General features: G+C 50.4%; 1 protein-coding gene across 7 annotated transcripts; it reads left to right on the forward strand.

Annotated features, from left to right (window-relative positions):
• The first annotated feature begins 1,670 nt into the window (after positions 1 to 1,670).
• On the forward strand, positions 1,671 to 15,165 carry SERPING1 (serpin family G member 1). 7 transcript variants are annotated; one of them, XM_081538993.1, is made up of 8 exons: positions 1,671 to 1,784; positions 2,469 to 2,546; positions 3,539 to 3,971; positions 6,106 to 6,240; positions 8,234 to 8,437; positions 8,621 to 8,760; positions 13,550 to 13,751; positions 14,681 to 15,165. In XM_081538993.1, exons 2-8 carry the CDS (start codon positions 2,493 to 2,495, stop codon positions 14,932 to 14,934), a joined length of 1,422 nt encoding a protein of 473 aa, XP_081395119.1. In that variant the 5' UTR covers positions 1,671 to 1,784; positions 2,469 to 2,492; the 3' UTR covers positions 14,935 to 15,165. The 7 variants fall into 7 exon arrangements, with proteins under 7 accessions (XP_081395119.1, XP_081395124.1, XP_081395121.1 ...); XM_081538998.1 differs by having other exon boundaries at positions 3,554 to 3,971; XM_081538995.1 differs by having other exon boundaries at positions 1,671 to 1,697.
• Positions 15,166 to 19,647: the final 4,482 nt, after the last annotated feature.

A 19,647-nucleotide genomic window follows, 5' to 3' on the forward strand; every position in this document is an offset into this window, starting at 1 on the left:
AGAAGTCCGAAGGAGCTTGGGACGACCTCTCCGCTGGTCCTTGCCCACCCTGAGACCCTGGTGCACAGAGCTCCACGGTCCTGCCGCTGGACACAGGATGTTCACTCTGCTGCCAGCTTCAGACTGGCTCACGGCTTGTGCCAAGAATTCATAGGGGTTAATGCTGCGTCTGGAGGTCAGACAGATGTGGTCCACAACCTGGCTGTGTCACTAGCTGTGTGACATCAGGTGAATCAAATAATTTTCTGTTGAGTCTCATTTTTGAACATTAATTAACTGAGTTTTGGTGGCTCTGGGTCTTCGTTGCTGCACTCAGGCTTTCTCGAGTTGCGGTGAGCGGGGATTACCCTTCGTTGCGGTGGCTTTTCTGGTTGTGGGGCACAGGCTCTGGGCGCACGGACTTCAGTAACAGCAGCGTGGGCGGGGTGGGGGGGGAGCCTCAGCAATTGTGGCACACAGGCCTAGCTGCTCCGAGGCACATGGAATCTTCCCAGACCAGGGATCGAGCCAGTGCCCCCTGCATTGGCAGGCGGATTCTAATCCACTGTACCACCCGGGAAGTCAGAGTCTCATTTTTTAAAATTCGTTTCAGATGGAATTAATGTTAGCACCCATTTCTTAGATGTCATGAGCATTAATGAAGGATGAAGGGGGTGCTTTCCACCAGCTTCTTTTTGTTTAGCTGTTTCTTACGAGGAGTACCACTGTGTGTACAGCTGTTGGCAGTCACGGCACGATGTAAAGGGACTTCTCCATGACTTGGGAGGTTCCCCCACAACCCCAAGGAATGAGGACCTGCAAAGCCGGTACCGTCTTTGTGAGTCTTTCCCGTGGATGCCCCCAAGGAGCCCATGAATGTTCTCTTGTTCCCGTTCCTGGTCAGCCCGTTGGAGCAGCAGCTCTGCTGCTAGCAGCCAACTTTCCAGAATGTGCCAAACAGGACAGGCCTGGCAGTGACCCGACCACAGAGCATCAGAGCTCTATCAGGCCATCAGAGACCACCGTGTTTTGCAGAAGTAGGGTTGCCAGATTTAGCAAATAAGATGCAGAATGTCTAGTTAAATATGAATTTCAGATAAACGTCCACAAAAAAAATTTTTTTTAATGTAAGTAGGTCCTGATATTGCATGGGACATATTTTCAAAACAACTTTTGTTTATCTGAAATTCAAATTTAATTGGGCTTCTTCCTGTATTTTACCTGGCAACCCTGAGAGGGAAGCTAGGTACGGAGAGGGAAAGCAACTTGTTGGGGTCACCCACAAGCCAGGCCTCACGGCCAGGCGTGTTGGCTCCAGTCTCCAGCCTCCCACCCCTTGACACATATACCCAGCTTCCTGGGCTGTTTTTTTTTTTTTCTGGTTTTGTTTTTGTTTTTCCCAGTTTTCTGTTTTTCAGTTAAGGCGAATGCTTGCTGAACCGGGGGCCCCAGATTCCTCATGTGTTACAGAGGGGTAGAACCACGAACTCCAGGTTGCCAAGAAAAGAAGCGGGAACAGGAGGAGAGCAGGGGTGAAGTCAGGAGCTCAGGAGGTCGAGTCCAGGCTTTATTTTCAAGAGAAGGCTCACCAAGTGAACCAGACGTTTAAGTGCTGCGAGGCTCTCAGCTATTACATCCAATGGGCGCCATCGGGCCTCTTTCCAGGCATTCCTTTAGGGATCCAGCCCAACGAGCAGTTCCGGGAAGGCAGCTTGCTGGTAAGCTGTGGAGCACATTTGGGGTCTGGGACGTCTCCATCACCGCCCCTGCAGAGGGAGCAGGACGCCTGGCTGTGCCCAGCTGAGGTCTGCAGCCCAGCTTCCCCAGCCCGGATCTCCAGGGGCTTTGAGCTGAAATTCCAGGCAGGGGCTGGACCAAGTGGTCCGGCCCAGCCTGATTTACGGGAAACCACACCAGCGCTCTATCCGCCTTAATTTGTAACTGGGCAGTGTCCTGGGCCAACCAATAGCTACGACCGAACCCCCACCCACCCCAGCCTCCCCAACCCTGGGGGACAAGTCGCTGAGTCGCCCCGAGGCAGCGCAGCGATCTCGGGACTTAGGAGCAGGTTTGGTGCTGGCAGATGGGTGTTTGGGGAGGAAGGCGGTCTCCCGTCCTCGCTCCCCTCCCTCCCTTAGGCCCCCCTTGTCTCTGTGGGTCTCTGGGCGTCACTGCTCCCCTTTCTCTCCCCTCCCCTCCCCCGGCCCCCTCCGGCCCGCCCCTCTCTCCGACTCGGCCTCATTGTTGAACTGCAGCGGGACCCTCTAGATAGAGCAGGTGGACGGCCCTGGCCTGGGAGGGAGCTTGGACAAGGGGCCAGCCGAGTTGGGAAAGGGACGTGGCCTGGGAACAACAGGAAGAGGTGCCAGGAGGAGGCGGGAGGCAGTGGGGAGCGTTGAATGGGGGCGGGCTCTGTGGGGGTGGGCGTGCGGGAGGGCCCCCAGGCCCCCAGGCTCGGAGCTGGCACCCGAAGCTGGCTGGCCCTGCAGGTCCAGGCTGACGTCGCCTCCCAGATGGCCTCCAAGCTGACCCCGCTGACCCTCCTGCTGCTGCTGCTGCTGGCTGGGGTGAGTGACCCCTGCATGGCCAGGCAGACCAGGGCTGAGGTTAACCCTTCAGGTTCCAGGGAGTTAGGAGAGCTCCTCTTGGGGTCAGCACCGGAGGTCCTCCCACCAGAGTTGAGTACACAGCTTGGAAAGAGCAAGGACTCAGACCCACACGGGGTCTAATCCTGCCTGGCCCCCCACCCCACTGCGGTGGCGGGGAGCCTGGCACTTAGGCGAGCCGACCGACCCTGATGTACAAAGTGGAGAATAAAGCAGAAGGGCAAAGGAGATGGACAGCATTTTGAAACTAAAAAGCAAGAGGTCATCGTGGAAACCTGAGCTGCGGGGTGAGGGTGGGGCCCCTGGGACCTAAAGCCTCCCCTCAGTGGTCCTGGAGGTCAGGGGTAAGGGGTGAGCCAGGGAGAAGGGAGGTGTTTACCTTGGCATGTGCATTCAGTGGGCGTGTGCGGAAGTTGACTTTAGCATTGCCCTTTGAGATGGATCAGATGATGTGGTGGTGATCAAGGCATCTGGAAGCAGAGACCCAAGCCTGACCCCTAGTTTTTCCTCCGGCTTCTCTTAAGACCCTGGGCTAGTTGGTTAATTTGTCTCAGCATCAGTTTGTTTTATCAGTTAAATGGGATAATGCGGCTTTCTCTGAAGCAATCCATGGTGGGGGCTCCAGGCAGGCCCCTGTCCCACCAAGCTTTGTCAGGAACAATTCTCTGGTATCACACCTTCAATTCCCTGGTGGCTCAGTGGTAAAGAATCCACCTGCCAATGCAGGAGACCTGGGTTTGATCCCTGGGTCGGGAAGATCCCCTGGAGAAGGAAATGACAACCCACTCCAGTGTTCTTGCCTGGGAAAGCCCACGGACAGAGGAGCCTGGCGGGCTACAGTCCATGGGGTCGCAAAGAGTCGGACAGACTTAGCAACTAAACAAATCCCACCTTCTCCTCCTGAGAGTGTTTGTGTTTAAAGGGGACTGTGCCTCATAATAAAAGAAAGAAAGTCTCTTGAACCACAGGACAGAGTCGCCTCAGATATGATCGTCGGCCCAGGGAACTTACAAGAAGGGGAAAGTGAAGGAGACAGCCAGAAAGGAGGTATTCTCGACAGCGAGTCCTTTCAAGGCAACGAGGACTCTCCCACCTCGCCGATGGCTAACCTGACCGCCGTGCAAGGCACTGTCGCCGAGCCCTTCAGCCAGCCCGCCACCGAACCGGTCCCATCAACCGTCCAGCCCACTGCTGAGCGCTTCTGCCCGGCGCCTGTCACCTCCTGCTCTGACTCGGAGATCCGCTCAGCAGAGGCGGTGCTGGGGGAGGCTCTGACAGACTTCTCCCTGAGGCTCTACCACGACTTCTCAGTGTTGAAGAAGAAGGAGACCAACTTCATCTTTTCCCCCTTCAGCATCGCCAGCCTCCTCACCCAAATCCTGCTGGGTAAGAGCCCGAATTCTCTCCAGTTCACGTGTTTGACGTTCCCCTTGAGGCGGGGTCCCTGATAGCTCGGTAAAGAATCTGCCTGCAATGCAGGAGACCCTGGTTAGATTCCTGGGTCAGGAAGACCCCCTGGAGAAGGCATAGGCTATCAACTCCAGTATTCTTGGACTTCCCTTGTGGCTCAGCTGGTAAATAATCTGTCCTCAAGGCGGGAGACCTGGGTTTGATCCCTGGGTTGGGAAGATCCCCTGGAGAAGGGAACGGCTACCCACTCCAGTATTATGGCCTGGAGAATTCCATGGACTGAACAGTCCATGGGGTCACAAAGGGTTAGACACGACTGAGTGACTTTCACTTTCACTCACTGAGGCGGGGTAGGTATCTGGATATAGACACAGCTATGCCTCAGGAGGGAAGCTGTAAAAATGGGCTATGTTGGGGGTGGGGGAGGAGAATCTTTTTATTCTGGAACTTACATTTATTCTTTCATTTAACAATGATTTAATAGGCACTACTGATTATAAAGGGCTTCCCAGGTGGCTCAGTGGTAAAGAATCTACCTGCCATTGCAGGAGACATGGTTTCCATCCCCGGGTCGGGAAGATCCTCTGGAGGAGGAAATGTCAACCCACTGCAGTATTCACGCCTGGGAAATCCCATGGAGAGAGGAGCCTGGCAGGCTATAGTCCATGGGGTCACAAAAGAGTCAGACGCGTCTTAGTGACTAAACAGCAGCAGCAGCAGCATGGCTTATAAAATCCTATGAACTTTACAAGAACATTTAAATAAGGTTCCAGCCCATCAATCATGGTTCAGGGTAAGGCCATAAGGAAGATGAATAGTAGGAGAGAGACATAGAGTAGAATCATAATAATGCTGCTTTTCAGCTGTGTGACCTTGAGCAGATCGCTTAACTTCTCTGAGCCTGAGTCCTCTGTGTAAAATGGAAATGGTTGTGAAAGTGAAAAGTGAAAGTGAAGTTCTCAGTTGTGTTCAACTCTGTGCGACCCCATAGACGGCAGCCTACCAGGCTCTGCCTGCCGTCCCTGGGATTCTCCAGGCAAGAACGCTGGAGTGGGTTGCCATTTCCTTCTCCAACCATCTGAGCCACCCTTAAAAAAAAGAAAAATTAAGCTGATAGCCCAGTGCCTAATGTGGTAGGAGGTCAAAAAAATGTTAATCCCTGCACTTCCCTGAAAGACCACTGTCAAGTCCCCTGGGGTAATTTACCTAAGAATGGCACAAAAAAGTGCTCCAGGCAATGGAAACAGCTGTCACTCCAAAGGGGAATTCCAGGAAGGCTACTGGAGCCAATACAGTGAGGAACAGGGGAACCTTTCTACTAGAGTCCCAGAATCCTAACATCCGTAGCCTGTATCCACTAGATGCCAGTAGCACCCCACACCTCCAGGTATTGGAGATACCAGATATTGCCAAAAGTCCCCTGGAATGTGCATTTCGTTTGATTGGTTTCAGTTAATTTTTTTATTGCCCCCCCAAAAAATGGCTTGAATTTTTTCTCCACCCTCCAGTTATGAACTCCATGATCTTAAAATGAGTAGATTACTTCCTCTCTTAAACCTCAGTTTTCTCATCTGCATAATGGGGATAGTAACTGTCCTTACATAAAAGGGTTATAGTGAAGAATCAAAGAGATACTGTGGGAGAAGCACTTACGATGCCTGGAACAAAGTGAGTGCTTGCTAAATTCTATCTATTACCACCCAGAAGGTGTGGACAATAAGTATTTAATAATGAACAAGGGGAAAGGGTATTGGACATCTTTTATGATTCTCTGCTCTCTCCTTAATGACAACCTAGTGTCCCTGCTTATAGGTTGAATCTTTGTAGACCTGAACCGACAAACTAAGAGATCACGTGGAAGAGGTGGTGATTGGACCAGGCTTTGGGTGATGAGTGGTATTAAAATTAGGTAGGAAAATGCAGGAAGGGAATATTTAGTCCTAGAAAATTCTAGATTGTTGATAACTCCCCCACCCTCCTCTTTCTGACATGTGTTGTCTTTCAAACCATTTCTGGCTCTGATGATACGGGGTTACCCACCCCGCCCCGCCCCGCCATTGCAGCCTGGTCTCTTAACCCTGGAGCCCCCTCCCTCTGCTCTTGGTTGCAGGGGCTGGAGGAGAAACCAAGGGAAGCCTGGAGCGGCTCCTCTCCTACCCCCAGAACTTCAGCTGTGTCCACCGGGCCCTGAAGGCCTTCACGTCCAAAGGTTTCGCCTCATTCTCTCAGATCTTCCACAGCTCAGGTGAGTGTCACGGGAAGGACGGCAGAGGCTGAGCTGGGTCCTCAGGATTTGGGTGGGCGCCTAGCACTGGGGCTGCAGGAGGAAACGGCAACCCACCCCAGTATCCTTGCCCGGAGAATCCCATGGGCAGAGGAGCCTGGAGGGCTACAGTCCCTGGGGCCGCAAGAGTCGGACACGACTGAGGACTAAACCCTCCATCCATCCATAGCACTGGGGAAAGAGGGGACAGAGGGAATATTAGACCTAGAGGCGGGGAAGCATGCACAGCAGGGCGGGGCCTCAGAAACACCCGGTGGCTTCTGGGTCCCAGATAGGTGCCAGGCGAGACCCTGCGCATGTCATTTGCATTCATCAGGTCCATCAAACTAAGAACAGTCCTCTGCATTCAGGAGCAGAGAGGGCTGGAGAGCTCTAGACATAAAACAGACAAAAAAATTGTCAGTCTGGGGGTTCCAGGGTGGTCCAGTGGTTAAGATAAGACTCTGACCTTTCACTGGTTGAGTTCAGGTTTGAGCCTTGGTTGGGGAACTAAGATCCCGCAGCTGTGAGGCCAAAAAACAAACAAGAGACAGTTTGTTAACGTGGGTTAGGGGGTCTTGGGACTCCTGTTCTTTGTACGTTTATGTTATATGAGTTTGTTGTCATTTACATAGGTTGCATTATTAGGTAAGGTAATCAGAGCAGTCAGTGGTAGAGAACCCGCCTGCCAATGCAGGAGACACGGGTTCGATCCGTGGGTTGGGAAGATCCCCATGGAGGAGGAAATGGCAACCCACTCCAGGATTCTTGCCTGGAAAATTCCACGGACAGAGGAGCCTGGCGGGCTACAGTCCATGGGGTTGCAAAAGAGGCAGACATGACTGAGCGATTAAATAATAACAACAACAATCAGAGCAATAAGCTTCCAAAATGATCTAATGCAGTTCGTTCAGATTTTGTTCCCCAGAGCCCTAGGTCTCTGCAGAACTGCTGCAGGAGTCCCGGTGGGAGTGGGAGTTAAGGAGGCTGTGGGGAGGGGGCTGGTTGGGGGTGGGGTAGTGCTTTCTGTGGGAGGGGATGGAGCCAGGTGGGCTCTGAACTCCCACCCAGCCTCAGCCAGAGCCCTTCAGCATTGTGGGCTTCAGACATGCCTACATTTGAAACCTCAGTTCTGCTGAGCTTAAAAATTACAGGTTTAGTGTGATCCACTTTTAAATTGGGGGAAAAAATTCTCTCTGTTTTTTTTTTTAACTATAAAAGCAATACCCATTCATTGTTTAAAAAAAACAAAAAAAACACTGAGAAAATATTGGAATTCCCTGGCCATCCAGTTGTAGAACTCCACGCTTCCACTGTAGGCGGCACGGGTTCAATCCCTGGTCCGGGAACTAAGATCCTGTGTGCTGCTCTGCATGGCTAAAAAAAAAAACAGAAAATATAGGAAAGAAAGCAAACTCACCAATCACATCATTATCTTTAAAAAAGGGGAAACTTTTTTTTATGACTCAGAGGGGTTCAAGAAACATTGCCTTTTTTACTTGTTTGCTGTATCCTCCATCTTGCTAGGTTGGTGGAAAATACAGCTGCAGTCAATATTACATATTTAGTTCAGGAAAATTTTTTGTTTCAAACACTCTTTTTCTCTAGTGGGTCTGGGTTTTGGAGAGCAAAACCCAGGAATTCTTGTCGTAACGTTCGGCTGAGACTAGAAAGCAGTCTGAATGAAGGGAAGAAACGAAGCAGGATATGGGCGAATGGAAGTTTCGATCTACCGTGCCGAGCCACGGCCGCGTGTCAGTAGAGGCCCAGGAAGGGGCCTCCTGCTCTCAGCTCAGGGTTCGCCAGCTCTGGGCTCAGGAGCGTCTGTTAGAGGAGGGGGCTGGAGCCCTGCTCCACACCGCGTTCACCGGGTTAGAAGCCAGCTCCCTCTGCAGGGCTGCTCCTGGCAGGGGAGAGGGTGCCCGGGGACCTCAAGCCTGCCTCTCTCGCCTGCCCTGCCTCCCCATCACTCCAGACCTGGCGATCAGGGACACCTTCGCTGATGCCTCTCAGAGGCTCTATGGCAACAGCCCGAGGTCCCTGGGAAATGACAGCGTGGCCAGCTTGGAGCTCATCAACGCCTGGGTGGCCAAGAAGACCAACAACAAGATCAGGCGGCTGCTGGACAGCCTGCCTCAGGACACCCGCCTCATCCTCCTCAACGCGGTCGCCCTGAGTGGTGAGGGGGCGTCTCCCCGTCCTGAGGTCTTCCTTCCCCTCCTGGCTTAAAACCCACTCAACCCCGAGCTCCGCCCCTGGCTCCCGCGGTACCTGCCCCACCCCTTGCCCACAGAGCGTTTAGCTCCCTTTCCTCCCCTCCCCACCTGCGTTAGAGTAACCCTCCCCCTGCTCTTCCCTCTAGCCAAGTGGAAGATAGCGTTTGATAACAGCAGAACAATCATGAAGCCCTTTTACATCAAATCCTCTGCCATCAAAGTGCCCACGATGAACAGCAAGAAGTACCCTGTGGCGTCTTTCACAGACCCGACTCTGAAGGCCCGGGTGAGTTCTTGGCCCTTCCCACTCCTGTGTCAGAGCCTCTTGTGCGTCCTGACTTCCTTTCTGCTCTGGCTCCATCGGTGTGGGGCTCACCCTTACACTTAAAACCCATCTTTCCTACTGCTTCCATCTCTATTTCCACCCTATCTTTTCTCCTCTCCCCCTCTCCAGCCTGGGCCAAGGGAGGCCTTATATATTTGAGGTTGGAAAGCAAGATTCTAAGGTTTCCTCCTGCGTCTCTACTGCGTCAAATGGCAAAAAGTGAGTCGTGTTCCTGTTCTGTGTCTTGGCTTCTCTTCCGAGTCAACCCACCAGTAGACCCTGCTGGCTTAGGAACTCCTCTGTGTGTGTCCTGGTGTACACATGCATCTGTGTACATATGTGTGCACATATCTAGGTATATCCATGTGTTCCTGTTTGTAGTAAGTGCATGTGTGTGCATGTGCTAAATGGCTTAAGTTCCTTGGCAGAAATTGAACAGTATGATTTCAGTGAATGAAGAGGGAAGGAAGAAAGACCAGATATTTTCTTGGTTTTCTTCCTTATGTTGTTATTTATTTCTTAAATTTTTTATTTTGTGTTGGTGTATAGCCAGTTAGTCACTTCCCTGGTGGCTCAGACACTAAAGCGTCTGCCTACAATGTGGGAGACCCGGGTTCAATCCCTGGGTTAGGAAGATCCCCTGGAGAAGGAAATGGCAGTTAGGGCTTCCCAGATGGCTCAGTGGTAAAGAATCTGCCTACCAGTCCTGGAGATGCAGGAGATGTGGGTTTGATCACTGGGTCGGGAAGATCCCCTGGAAAAGAAAACAGCAACCCACTTCAGTATTCTTGCCTGGAAAATTCCATAGACAGAGGAGCCTGGTGGGCCACAGTCTGTGAGGTCACAAAGAATCGGACACGACTGAGCACACACACACACACACACTCATAGCCGGTTAACAAACCACATTGTGATAGTTTCAGGTGAACAGTGAAGGGACTCAGTCATATATGTACATGGATCCATTCTCCCCCAAAACCCTTCCCATCTAGGCTGCTACATAACATTGAGCAGAGTCCCATGGGCTGTACAGCAGGTCGTTGTTGGTTACCCATTTTAAATAGCAGTGTGTACGTGAATGACCAGATAGTTCTGCCTTGTTAGGATAGCAAGACACAGACCTATGAGACAGGAAACAATAGGACATGCCCAGTGACGCAGTATCAGGCTGAGAAGTATAGGACCTGTTCTGGAACATGCCAGGACTGTTTCCACCTTGGAAGCTTTCCTACCTTTTCCCTCTGCTGGACCCTCTGCAGGCAGATTGTCACATAACTTGTTCCTCTGGCTCATCTGGTGTCAGCTAAAAGGTCACCTAGGTGGAGGAGACTTCCCCCTGCTTAAAGTTGCCTCCTCCTCACCCTGTAACATCATCCTGTTTTATTACTAATATATCCACGGTACTGTATTGTCTTTGTATCGTTCAGTTGCTAAGTCGTGTCCAACTCTGTTACCCCACTGACTTCAGCACTCCAAGCTTCCCTGTCCGTCACTATCTCCCAGAGTTTGCTCAAACTCATGTCTGTTGAGTTGGTGATGCCATCCAACCATCTCATCCTCTGTTGCCCCTTCTCCTCCTGCCCTCAATCTTTCCCAGCAGTCTGCCCTTTGCATCAGGTGGCCAAAGTATTGGCGCTTCAACATCAAGTCCTTCCAATGAATATGCAGGACTGATTTCCTTTAGGATGGACTGGTTTGATCTCTTCGCTGTCAGAAGGACTCTCAAGAGTCTTCCCCAGCACCACAGTTCAAAAGCATGGTAGTTATCACTATCTGAATTACATTGCTATTTGCCTATTTAATTGCAGTATTGTCTATCCCTCTGAGATATTGTGATCAGAGACTTTCTCTTTTCCCTACAATATCTGAGGGCCTAGAACAATGCCACATATAATAAGTGCTCATTATGTTTGCTGAATAAATGAATGGATTCAATGGAAGATGCTAAAGGGAGCATCTCACTCAGAACGAGGGCTAGGAAGATGTCACAGAAGTGGTTACTTTTGACCACTCCATGCACTTTTCCACCTCTCCATCCATCCATCCCTATCCAATGGCTTTCAGTATTCCCAACTATTTAAAAGAACCAGAATACATGTACAAGGCAGAAAGAGTGAATATACATGGTAGGTTTGGGTCACCACTCTAACTCAGAGTGTTTGGGGGGGAGTATCGGTGTGAGGGATTTTTAATGGCAAAGGAGGAGGGGTTTTATGCAACCCCCCTCCCACTCCTTGGTGTTGGCCAAGTGACTCAGATGGTAAAGAATCCACTTGCAATGCAGGAGGCCTGGGTTCAATCCCTAGATTAGGAAGATCCCCTGGAGAAGGAAATGGCAGTCCACTCCCGTATTCTTGCCTGGAGAATCCCATGGACAGAGGAGCCTGGAGGGCTACAGTCCATGGGGTTGAAAACAGTCAGACACGACTAAGCAGCTAATGCTTTCACTTTCACTTTCCCCACTCTTTACCGTTCCATGGGTTTTAAACAAATACTTTATTTGATATGGGCGTCCCTTGTGGCTCAGCTGGTAAAGAACCCGCCTGCCATGCGGGAGACCTGGGTTTGATCCGTGGATTGGGAAGATCCCCTGGAGAAGGGAAAGGCTACCCACTCCAGTCTTCTGGCCTGGAGAATTCCATGGACTGTATAGAGTCCATGGAGAAGAGTATAGAGTCTTGGAGAAGACTGTTGAGAGTCCCTTGGACTGCAAGGAGATCCAACCAGTCAATCCTAAAGGAAATCAGTCCTGAATATTCAATGGAAGGACTGATGTTGAAACTGAAACTCCAATACTTTGGCCACCTGATGCGAAGAGCTAACTCATTGGAAAAGACCCTGATGCTGGGAAGGATTTGGGGCAGGAGGAGAAGGGGACGACAGAGGATGAGATGGTTGGCTGGCATCACAAACTCGATGGACATGAGTTTGAGTAAGCACCGGGAGTTGGTGATGGACAGGGAGGCCTGGCGTGCTGCAGTCCATGGGATCGCAAAGAGTTGGATACGACTCAGTGACTTTCACTTCACTTCACTTGTTTGATATGGTCACATTATAAATTCAAAATCAAAGTTTTACTTAAGCCTTTAAATTTTTAGCTGAAGTTGCTATGTTGTTAATCATAATTTTTTATAAAACACTTTCATTTGTTCTTTAATTAAGCCATATTGACCAGATTAAACTCCTTTAAACCATTTGTTTCATTTACAAATATGGTTAATTAATGTTCACCTAAGCATTTTGAGCTTATATACATACTTTATAAATATACTTCATGCGTTTGGTATACTTGATATTCTTTTTTAGCATGTTAATTACACCGCTCTTTGTCCATATCTTGCTGGCACCTCAAGCCCACTTGTGAAAATTAAATTTGAAGAGTAAATCAACTTTCAATTAACATCTCAACTTTATTCTCAAACCAAATGCAGTTATTCTACCCCTCTTTGTCCAAAAGCATTAAATTAGCATGTCTGACTCTCTTAAAAATTATAAATGCTATTTTAAACAACAAACACAGATTACTCTGAACTTATCACCCAGTGTTCATACTACAGAATTGGTTTATTTTGTTATTCCCATACTTCGTTCTAAATTTTCCTGAGATTTAAGGAGTATTTACCCAATGAAGGGGATTAGGTTTACCAACTCAAGTATGCTAGGGTTACTAACTGGAAAATTCAAGACCACAATGTGGTAATTTTTGGTCAGAGAGGCAAGGCTCATACACAGGATGTGAAGGGTGCATGGTGTCAGGTCAACGTACCCTGTGTAGATCCTCTGTCAACAGCGCCCGAATGTCTGTGCTCTTCAAGTGATAAATCAGTGTGCAACCTGCTTCTTCTGGACCATTTTTTCAAATTCTGACAATTGATTGGTTTCAGTTAACGTCTTCATTGCCCAGTTGAATTCTGCATTCTAGATTCTTCTTGTCCATCTCTCAGCCTCAATCATAATGCCGTTTCAGTGATAGTCTCTCATATCCTATCAGTCTGGGGTTTCCCAGTCTTGGCACTATTGACAGTTTGGGTTCAATGATTCTTCATTATAAGGTGCTGTCCCTGGCATTGCAGGATTTAGCAGCAACCTTGACTTCTACCCACTAGATGCCAGTAGCACTGTGAGCTCCTCTTCCTGCCAGCCCCAAGCATTATCGAATGTCCACTGGGGGCAAATCATCCCAAGCTGAGAACACTCACGTATTGGACTTGTGGGTCCTGTATTTCTCTCCTACTTTTGTCTGGCCACCAGTTGTAAGTCCTTCTACTGGCAAACTGCAAAGGTAGGCTAGGATCAGCTTGTCTACCACGTTGAATGCCAGACCAGGAGGTTTATACCTACTCTCATAGGCAGGGAAAAGCCATCAAAAGTCTTTGAAAGGACAGACCTGATAACTCTGATGGTACATTATGTGTATTATACACTTTATGCACAACGTACGTGAAAGGAACTGGGTTCAGAGAGGTCCATTGCTTGCCCGTATTGCACAGCTCATCAGTGGCAGAGCACAGCTATGATCCTCAGCCTGTGGAATCAGAAACTCTGGCTCATTTCTCTGCATCTCACCAGCACAGGGTCAGACCAGCGCTGTTTGCCTGCCCAGCCACCCCATCTCGTGGCAAAGCCTGGGAGCCTAGTTCTGGCTCCTGGTTGAAACAGCACAGACTGGAGACCAGCCTCAGGTCCCAGAGGGTAGGGGCCAGGAGAGAGCGGGGTAGGCAGACTATAAGGGGCACCTCTTCCCCTCCAGGTGGGCCGCCTGCAGCTGTCCCACAACCTGAGCTTTGTGGTCCTGGTGCCCCAGAGCGTGAAACACCATCTCCAAGACCTGGAGCAGGCTCTCAGCACTGCCATCTTCGGAACTGTCCTGAGGAAGCTGGAGCTGACCAGGTTCCATCCCACTCACCTGATGATGCCTCGCATCAAAGTGCAGAGCAGTCAGGACATGCTAGGTGAGCCCTGGCAGCCCAGGATTGGTCCTGGGCCCCCAGAGGAGAAGGGGTTGTGGGGGTGGGTGGATGGGCCTTAAAAAGGGGTTAACACTCTCTTGAGTATTTTTCACATTCATCATCTCAGGTTGGGCTTCTCAAGTGGCTCAGTGGTAAAGAATCTGCCTGCCAATGCAAAAGATGCAGGAGACCCAGCTTTGATCCCTGGGTTGGGAAGATCCCCTGGAGGAGGAAATAGCAACCCACTCCAGGATTCCTGCCTGGAGAATCCCATGGACGGAGGAGCCTGGCGGGCTACAGTCCATAGGGTCGCACAGAGTCGAACACGACTGAGCGACTTAACACACACACGTGCCATATATATCCCTTCATTTTCTTTTATCAAACTTGATCTCCTAATAGATGATCTTGTTTTCTGGTACATGACCTCACGCCCTGGTACGTGATGTCATTTGAGAACGTACATCCTCCTTCTGATACATCACCTCGTTTCCAAGGTCCTTGTTGATGAGGAAGCCACGGCATCACTTTTCAGGGTTTTGGCGGGGTTAGGGCAAGGCCTCTGACCACTTGAGAGGAAGTGGTGATTGGAGTGAAGATGGGCCCACGGATTAAGAAGCCCATGAACGGGACTGGAAGGCGCATTGTAATGTGATTACAATTTGATAAACAAGGAAGAGGAGGAGAGAGAGAGGGCTGGGACTTGGGATCAACCCAGGGAAGTCAGGACCCGTGTCTCCAACTGCTGAGGTTTCCGTGCTGGTCTGGTTTTGTTTCTTAATGTAATATTTTAATTTTAACAATATTTTAAATTACTATTTTTTTAATTTCACTGTTTATACAGTTTTTAGAGGCTGCTTTCCGTTTCCAGTTTCCACCGTGTTGACAGTCGTGCTGGTCTCTGACGCGTTGTTTTCCTCCGTCTGTGCTAGATTACTTTGACTTTATCTACGACATCAACCTGTGCGGGCTGACGGAGGACCCGGACGTGCAGGTGTCTGGGATCCGGCACCAGGCTACCCTGGAGCTGAAGGAGAGCGGGGTGGAGGCGACTGCAGCCTCGGCCGTCTCTGTGGCCCGCAACTTGCTGGTCTTCGACGTGCAGCAGCCCTTCCTCTTTGTGCTCTGGGACGAGCAGCACAGGTTCCCGGTCTTCATGGGCCGGGTGTATGACCCCAAGGGCTGAGCCCGCACTCGGGGGCCTCAGCGCTCCGAGCTGCAGCCTGCTGCGGCCTGCCTGCACTTGCCCCTCTCCGCCTCCACCTCAGGCCTGCCCTCCACCTGAAGGGCTCCCATGGGGGTCCCGTGAGGGGGCCAGCTTCTCTCCTCCCGTACGGTGGCCCCTCCAAAGCACTTTTTGCAGCTTTCTCTGGCACAGATACAGCAGACTTCACAAATAAAACCTGGCAGATCATGACTTTCTCTCTCATTTGCCTTTCAATTTTAGAAGATGAGGGCTTCCATGGCCCCTGTATCAGCTAGCTACTGCTGTGTAACAAGTCACTCCAAACTTAATGGCTTAAAATAGCAACCATGTATTATTTCACGGGAGTCTGGGAGTTAGGATTCATCTTGCTGATCTGGGCTGGTCCTGGCAGACATGTATTATTTCACCAGAGTCTGGGAGTTAGGACTCATCTCGCTGATCTGGGCTGGGCCTGGCAGACCTTCCCTGTGCTCACTCTGTAAGAGTTGGTGGGTTGCTCGGGGGTGACTGACCTACAGTGGCCTCAGCTGGAACACCTTGGCTCTCCTCTGCACATCCATCTCCTGGACCCTTCCAGCAACGCTCACCTGCAGTGGCATAGTTTCCAAGTGAAGAGTCAGAGACAGGCAGTCCTTTACACACCCTGCAGCTCGGCTTGCATCAAGTTTACCATCGTCCCGTCGGCCAAAGCAAGTCGCATGGCCAGACCTAGACGTAGAGTGGGAAAGCACTGCAAAGTGGGAGGGCAAAGTCGTTCACTGAGAGCTTCTCATGCTCTATTTGTCACAGCCCGTAGTATCTTGTTCATTTGTTTGCAACAACAACAGTAATAATGGTAGCTAACATTGTTGAGAACTTACACAGGCCACCCGCTAAGAGCTGTGCGCGTGTGCATGCTTAGACTCTTTGTGACCCCATGGACTGTAGCCCACCAGGCTCCTCTGTCCATGGCATTTCCCAGGCAAGAGTACTGAAGTGGGTTGCCTTATCCTTCTCCAGGGGATCTTTCCAACCCAGGGATCAAACCTATTGTGTCTCCTGCATTGGCAGGCAGATTGCAGACATCAATCCTCACAGCTTTATATGGGAAACTCTAAACTTGAAGAGGCTAAGTCTTGCCCAGAATCCTGCAGTTTAGGTGCCAGATCTGGGATTGCAAAGTATATCCCTATGACTGAAGTCTGAGCTCTGATCCACTCTCCTCTGTGTCCCTCCCCTTCTGTCCTGAAATCCTGCCTTTTCTTCATAGTTTATTTGCTCAACCAATTTCCTGAGCACCTAGCATGTACCGGGCACTATGCTAAGTGCAGAGGATATAAACATGATTTCAACCTAAGGCCCGCCTTTAAGATCTACACCTTCATGGGGGGCGGGGGGCAGACTTCTAAAACAGAGCATTTTTTTTTAGTCTCCGAAGATGTCTCTTAATGTGTTGTCCTCATTTCCAGCTTCGACTCTGAGCCCTTCTCTTCCTCTCTTTCCCATCCTCCTTGCTTCTCATCCCGTCTTTTTGTCTCAGTCTCCTGTCTCTATTTACTTTTCCCCGCCCCTCCCATCCCCACCCCCGGCCCACCACATCTCTCCTGTGGCCTCTTCTCCTCTCCCTGTCACAGTGTTGTCAGTTTAAACTAACTTCTGACTTTGGCCCTTCGGCTGCAGGCCTGGTCGTCCTCGCCCCCTCCCACTTACCATGCCTCCCCCACCGAGTTAAGCTGGTCTCCTTCTCCATGTCCTGGGCTGGGGTGCCGCGCTCAGGGCTGAAAGGCGGGATCAGAGGTGCAACTTTCCTGTGTTTTCACTGTACCATGTGGCCGGTGGGATCTTAATCCCCGACCAGGGATCGAACCCATGTCCCCGCCCCCCTGCAGTGGAAGCACAGGAGTCTTAACCCCTGACCCGCCAGGGAAGTCAAGCTTCCTATGTGCTGCTTCTAGTTCACGTGTGTTCTGGTTTCTGAGAGGTGTTCAGAGAGGGAAAAATAGAGGACGTGGCAGGGGCTCATGGCTTATCTCCTGCCTTGTCATTCATCCACTTTCGCGTGCCTCCCCCTCTCAGACTGTGCTTCAGGACCCAGCTCCCCGTGCGGACTGTTTCTGGGGCAAAACCTCAGATGCCAGGTCCCCAGACAGAGCCTTCCCTGCAGCTCAGCCTTCCAACCAAGGCTGACAGCCAAGAGCCTTCCAGACATGACCTGTCGTGTGGCGGGCATGGAGAGACACTCACATCCCGCTCCACGTGCAGAGTGATCTCCGTAGGCCCTTCTCTTCCCATTTTCTCAGCCTTCTGGGAAGACGCCAAATTTCCACCTACGGGGCTGGCTTCGCCCTGAGTCTTAGGTGAGGAACTGTTGAAAGCAGTCACCTCCCAAATGTAGGAAGATTCACCCCTCTTTGGGGAGATCCTGATTTAATAAATACGGTGTTCAGTGCCAACCCCAAATCTGAAGGAGAAGGTGATCTTGACTCATGGGCACAGAGCTTTACAGAGCTTTTGATCCTCCCCACCACGCTGAGAGTCGGGTATTACTTCTGTTTGTGAGATAAGGAAGCAGAAACTGAGAGATTAAGCAGCTCTCCAAAGACTGCGCGTGCACGCTCAGTAGCTCAGTTGTGTCCAACTCTTTATGACCCCATGGACTGTAGCCTGCCAGGCCCCTCTGTCCATGGGATTCTCCAGGCAAGAATACTGGAGTGGGATCACCTTCAGCCTTCTCCAGGGGATCTTCCCGACCCAGGGATGGAACCCACATCTCCTGTATTGGCAGGTGCTTTCTTTACCACTGAGCCATGTGGGAAGCCCTAAGATCACACATCTGTAAATTGATTCCAGGTTGTCTGAACAGGTGCCTTCTTTGGCCAGGCTTATTTCCTTTTTGCCCAAACTAGACCACAAATCAGATCTCTTTGTTCATGTCCTATACCATGTGCCCCACCATGCCCATCAAAGTGCTTTACCCTTAAAAAAAAAAAAAGAAACAAAACTTTTGAGTGAATGAATGATTGAATGAATGAATAAATCACCACATCCAGGTAGGGGGAAAGAAGAGACTGTTATACATCTACAAAGTGTAGAAAGTCTGAGAGTGAAAGGAATTTAAATATTTTCAGTTCTGAGGATTTTCTTGTAAGAGGGCATGTGTCAGTTTGGGGGGTTTGGTTTAAAATGATTAGCATTTACTTAGCTGGTGAGTCACCGAGTCCATGAAGGCCCGGCAGGTTAGGGTGGCCTTGGTTATCTGCCCGCTGCAGTCAGCTGGGGGGTTAGCTGGCAGGTCTGATGAGGTTTGGCTTTGGGCTTGTACAGTCTCTTCCATATGGCTGGGACCTTGGCTGAAACGAATCGGCTCACCGACTCTGCTCCGGTGGGTCTCTCATTTTCCAGGAGGCTAGTCTGGTCCTGTTCAAACGGAGGTGCAGGGGTCTAAGAAAGTGACAGAGGCAGGCAAAGTCTCTTGCGTCTGAAGCTAGGAAGTAACATCACATCACTAATGTCTCATTCTTTTGGCCTAAGCGAGTCACCAGGCCAGCTTAGGTTCAAAGAGTCAGGAAAACCTGTCCACATTTTTTTTTCAGCCATGCCTCACAACTTGTATGATCTTAGTTCCCTAACCAGGGATTGAACCCAGGCCCTGAGCAGTGAAAACACAGAGTCCCAACCACTGGGCTGCCAGGGAATTCAGCAAATGTGTCCACTTCTAATGGAAAGACCTGCAGAGTCTTTTTGCCAAAGGCATGCCTTTAAGGAAGCAAGAATGATTGTGGCCACTTTTCTAATCGACCACAGCAGACTTAGCGTGTATGTATAGAAAGTATTAGCGAATTCCCCCAGCAACCTGCTACTCTGAGATTTTCCTGAAGGAATCAAGACCTTTTTGTCTGTATCATTATAATATTAGAAACAACTTATAAGGTTTACATGAGGTGTCATGTTGCTTGCGTATAATTCACTTCTTTTGCTGCTCTGTGACTGGCGTCCTTAACCCCCAGCTCCTCCACTTGGCTAGTGTTACTTTTGAGAAAGACAGAGGGCCACACACTCAGAGACACGCATATCTGAGACCCCTGCCCTCTTGACCTGCCCTGATGTCCCACCCTGGCAGAGGCAGAGTTCCAGGGATCTGCTACCCATCCCCAGGGACCCAGTCCTCCCCTGGTGGGTTTGGTGAACGGTACTGACGTGGTGGACATGAGTTTGAGCCAGCTCTGGGAGTTGGTGATGGACAGGGAGGCCTGGCCTGCTGCAGTCCATGGGGCTGCAAAGTCGGACACAACTGAGTGCCTGAACTGAACTGAACTGATTCTGAGAAAGAATCCTGAAGTGTGATTCGAGTTGCATTGCAGTGGGTCCTTACTGCCACATGGTGTCACTGTTGAAACTTGGTCCTGTGTAGCCTCTTGGACACATAATCTCTTCCAGATTTTTTTAAAAAGTATTTTTATATATTTATTTATTTGGCTGCACCGGGTCTTAGTTGTAGCATGTGGGATCTAGTTCCCCGAGCAAAGACTGAACTCAAACTTCCTGCACTGGGAGTGAGGAGGCTTAGCCACTGGACCAGGGAAGTCCCTGTTTCAAGATTCTGAAACGGCCGAAAGTGAACATGAAGGTCACTCAGTCGTGTCCGACTCTTTTCCACCCCATGGACTATACATTCCCTGGAATTCTCGCAGCCAGAATACTGGAGTGTGTAGC

Source organism: Giraffa tippelskirchi, chromosome 11 (genome assembly GCF_054371585.1).
Source record: "Giraffa tippelskirchi isolate mGirTip1 chromosome 11, T2T-mGirTip1v1.2.pri, whole genome shotgun sequence".
NCBI classification, from domain to species: domain Eukaryota; kingdom Metazoa; phylum Chordata; class Mammalia; order Artiodactyla; family Giraffidae; genus Giraffa; species Giraffa tippelskirchi.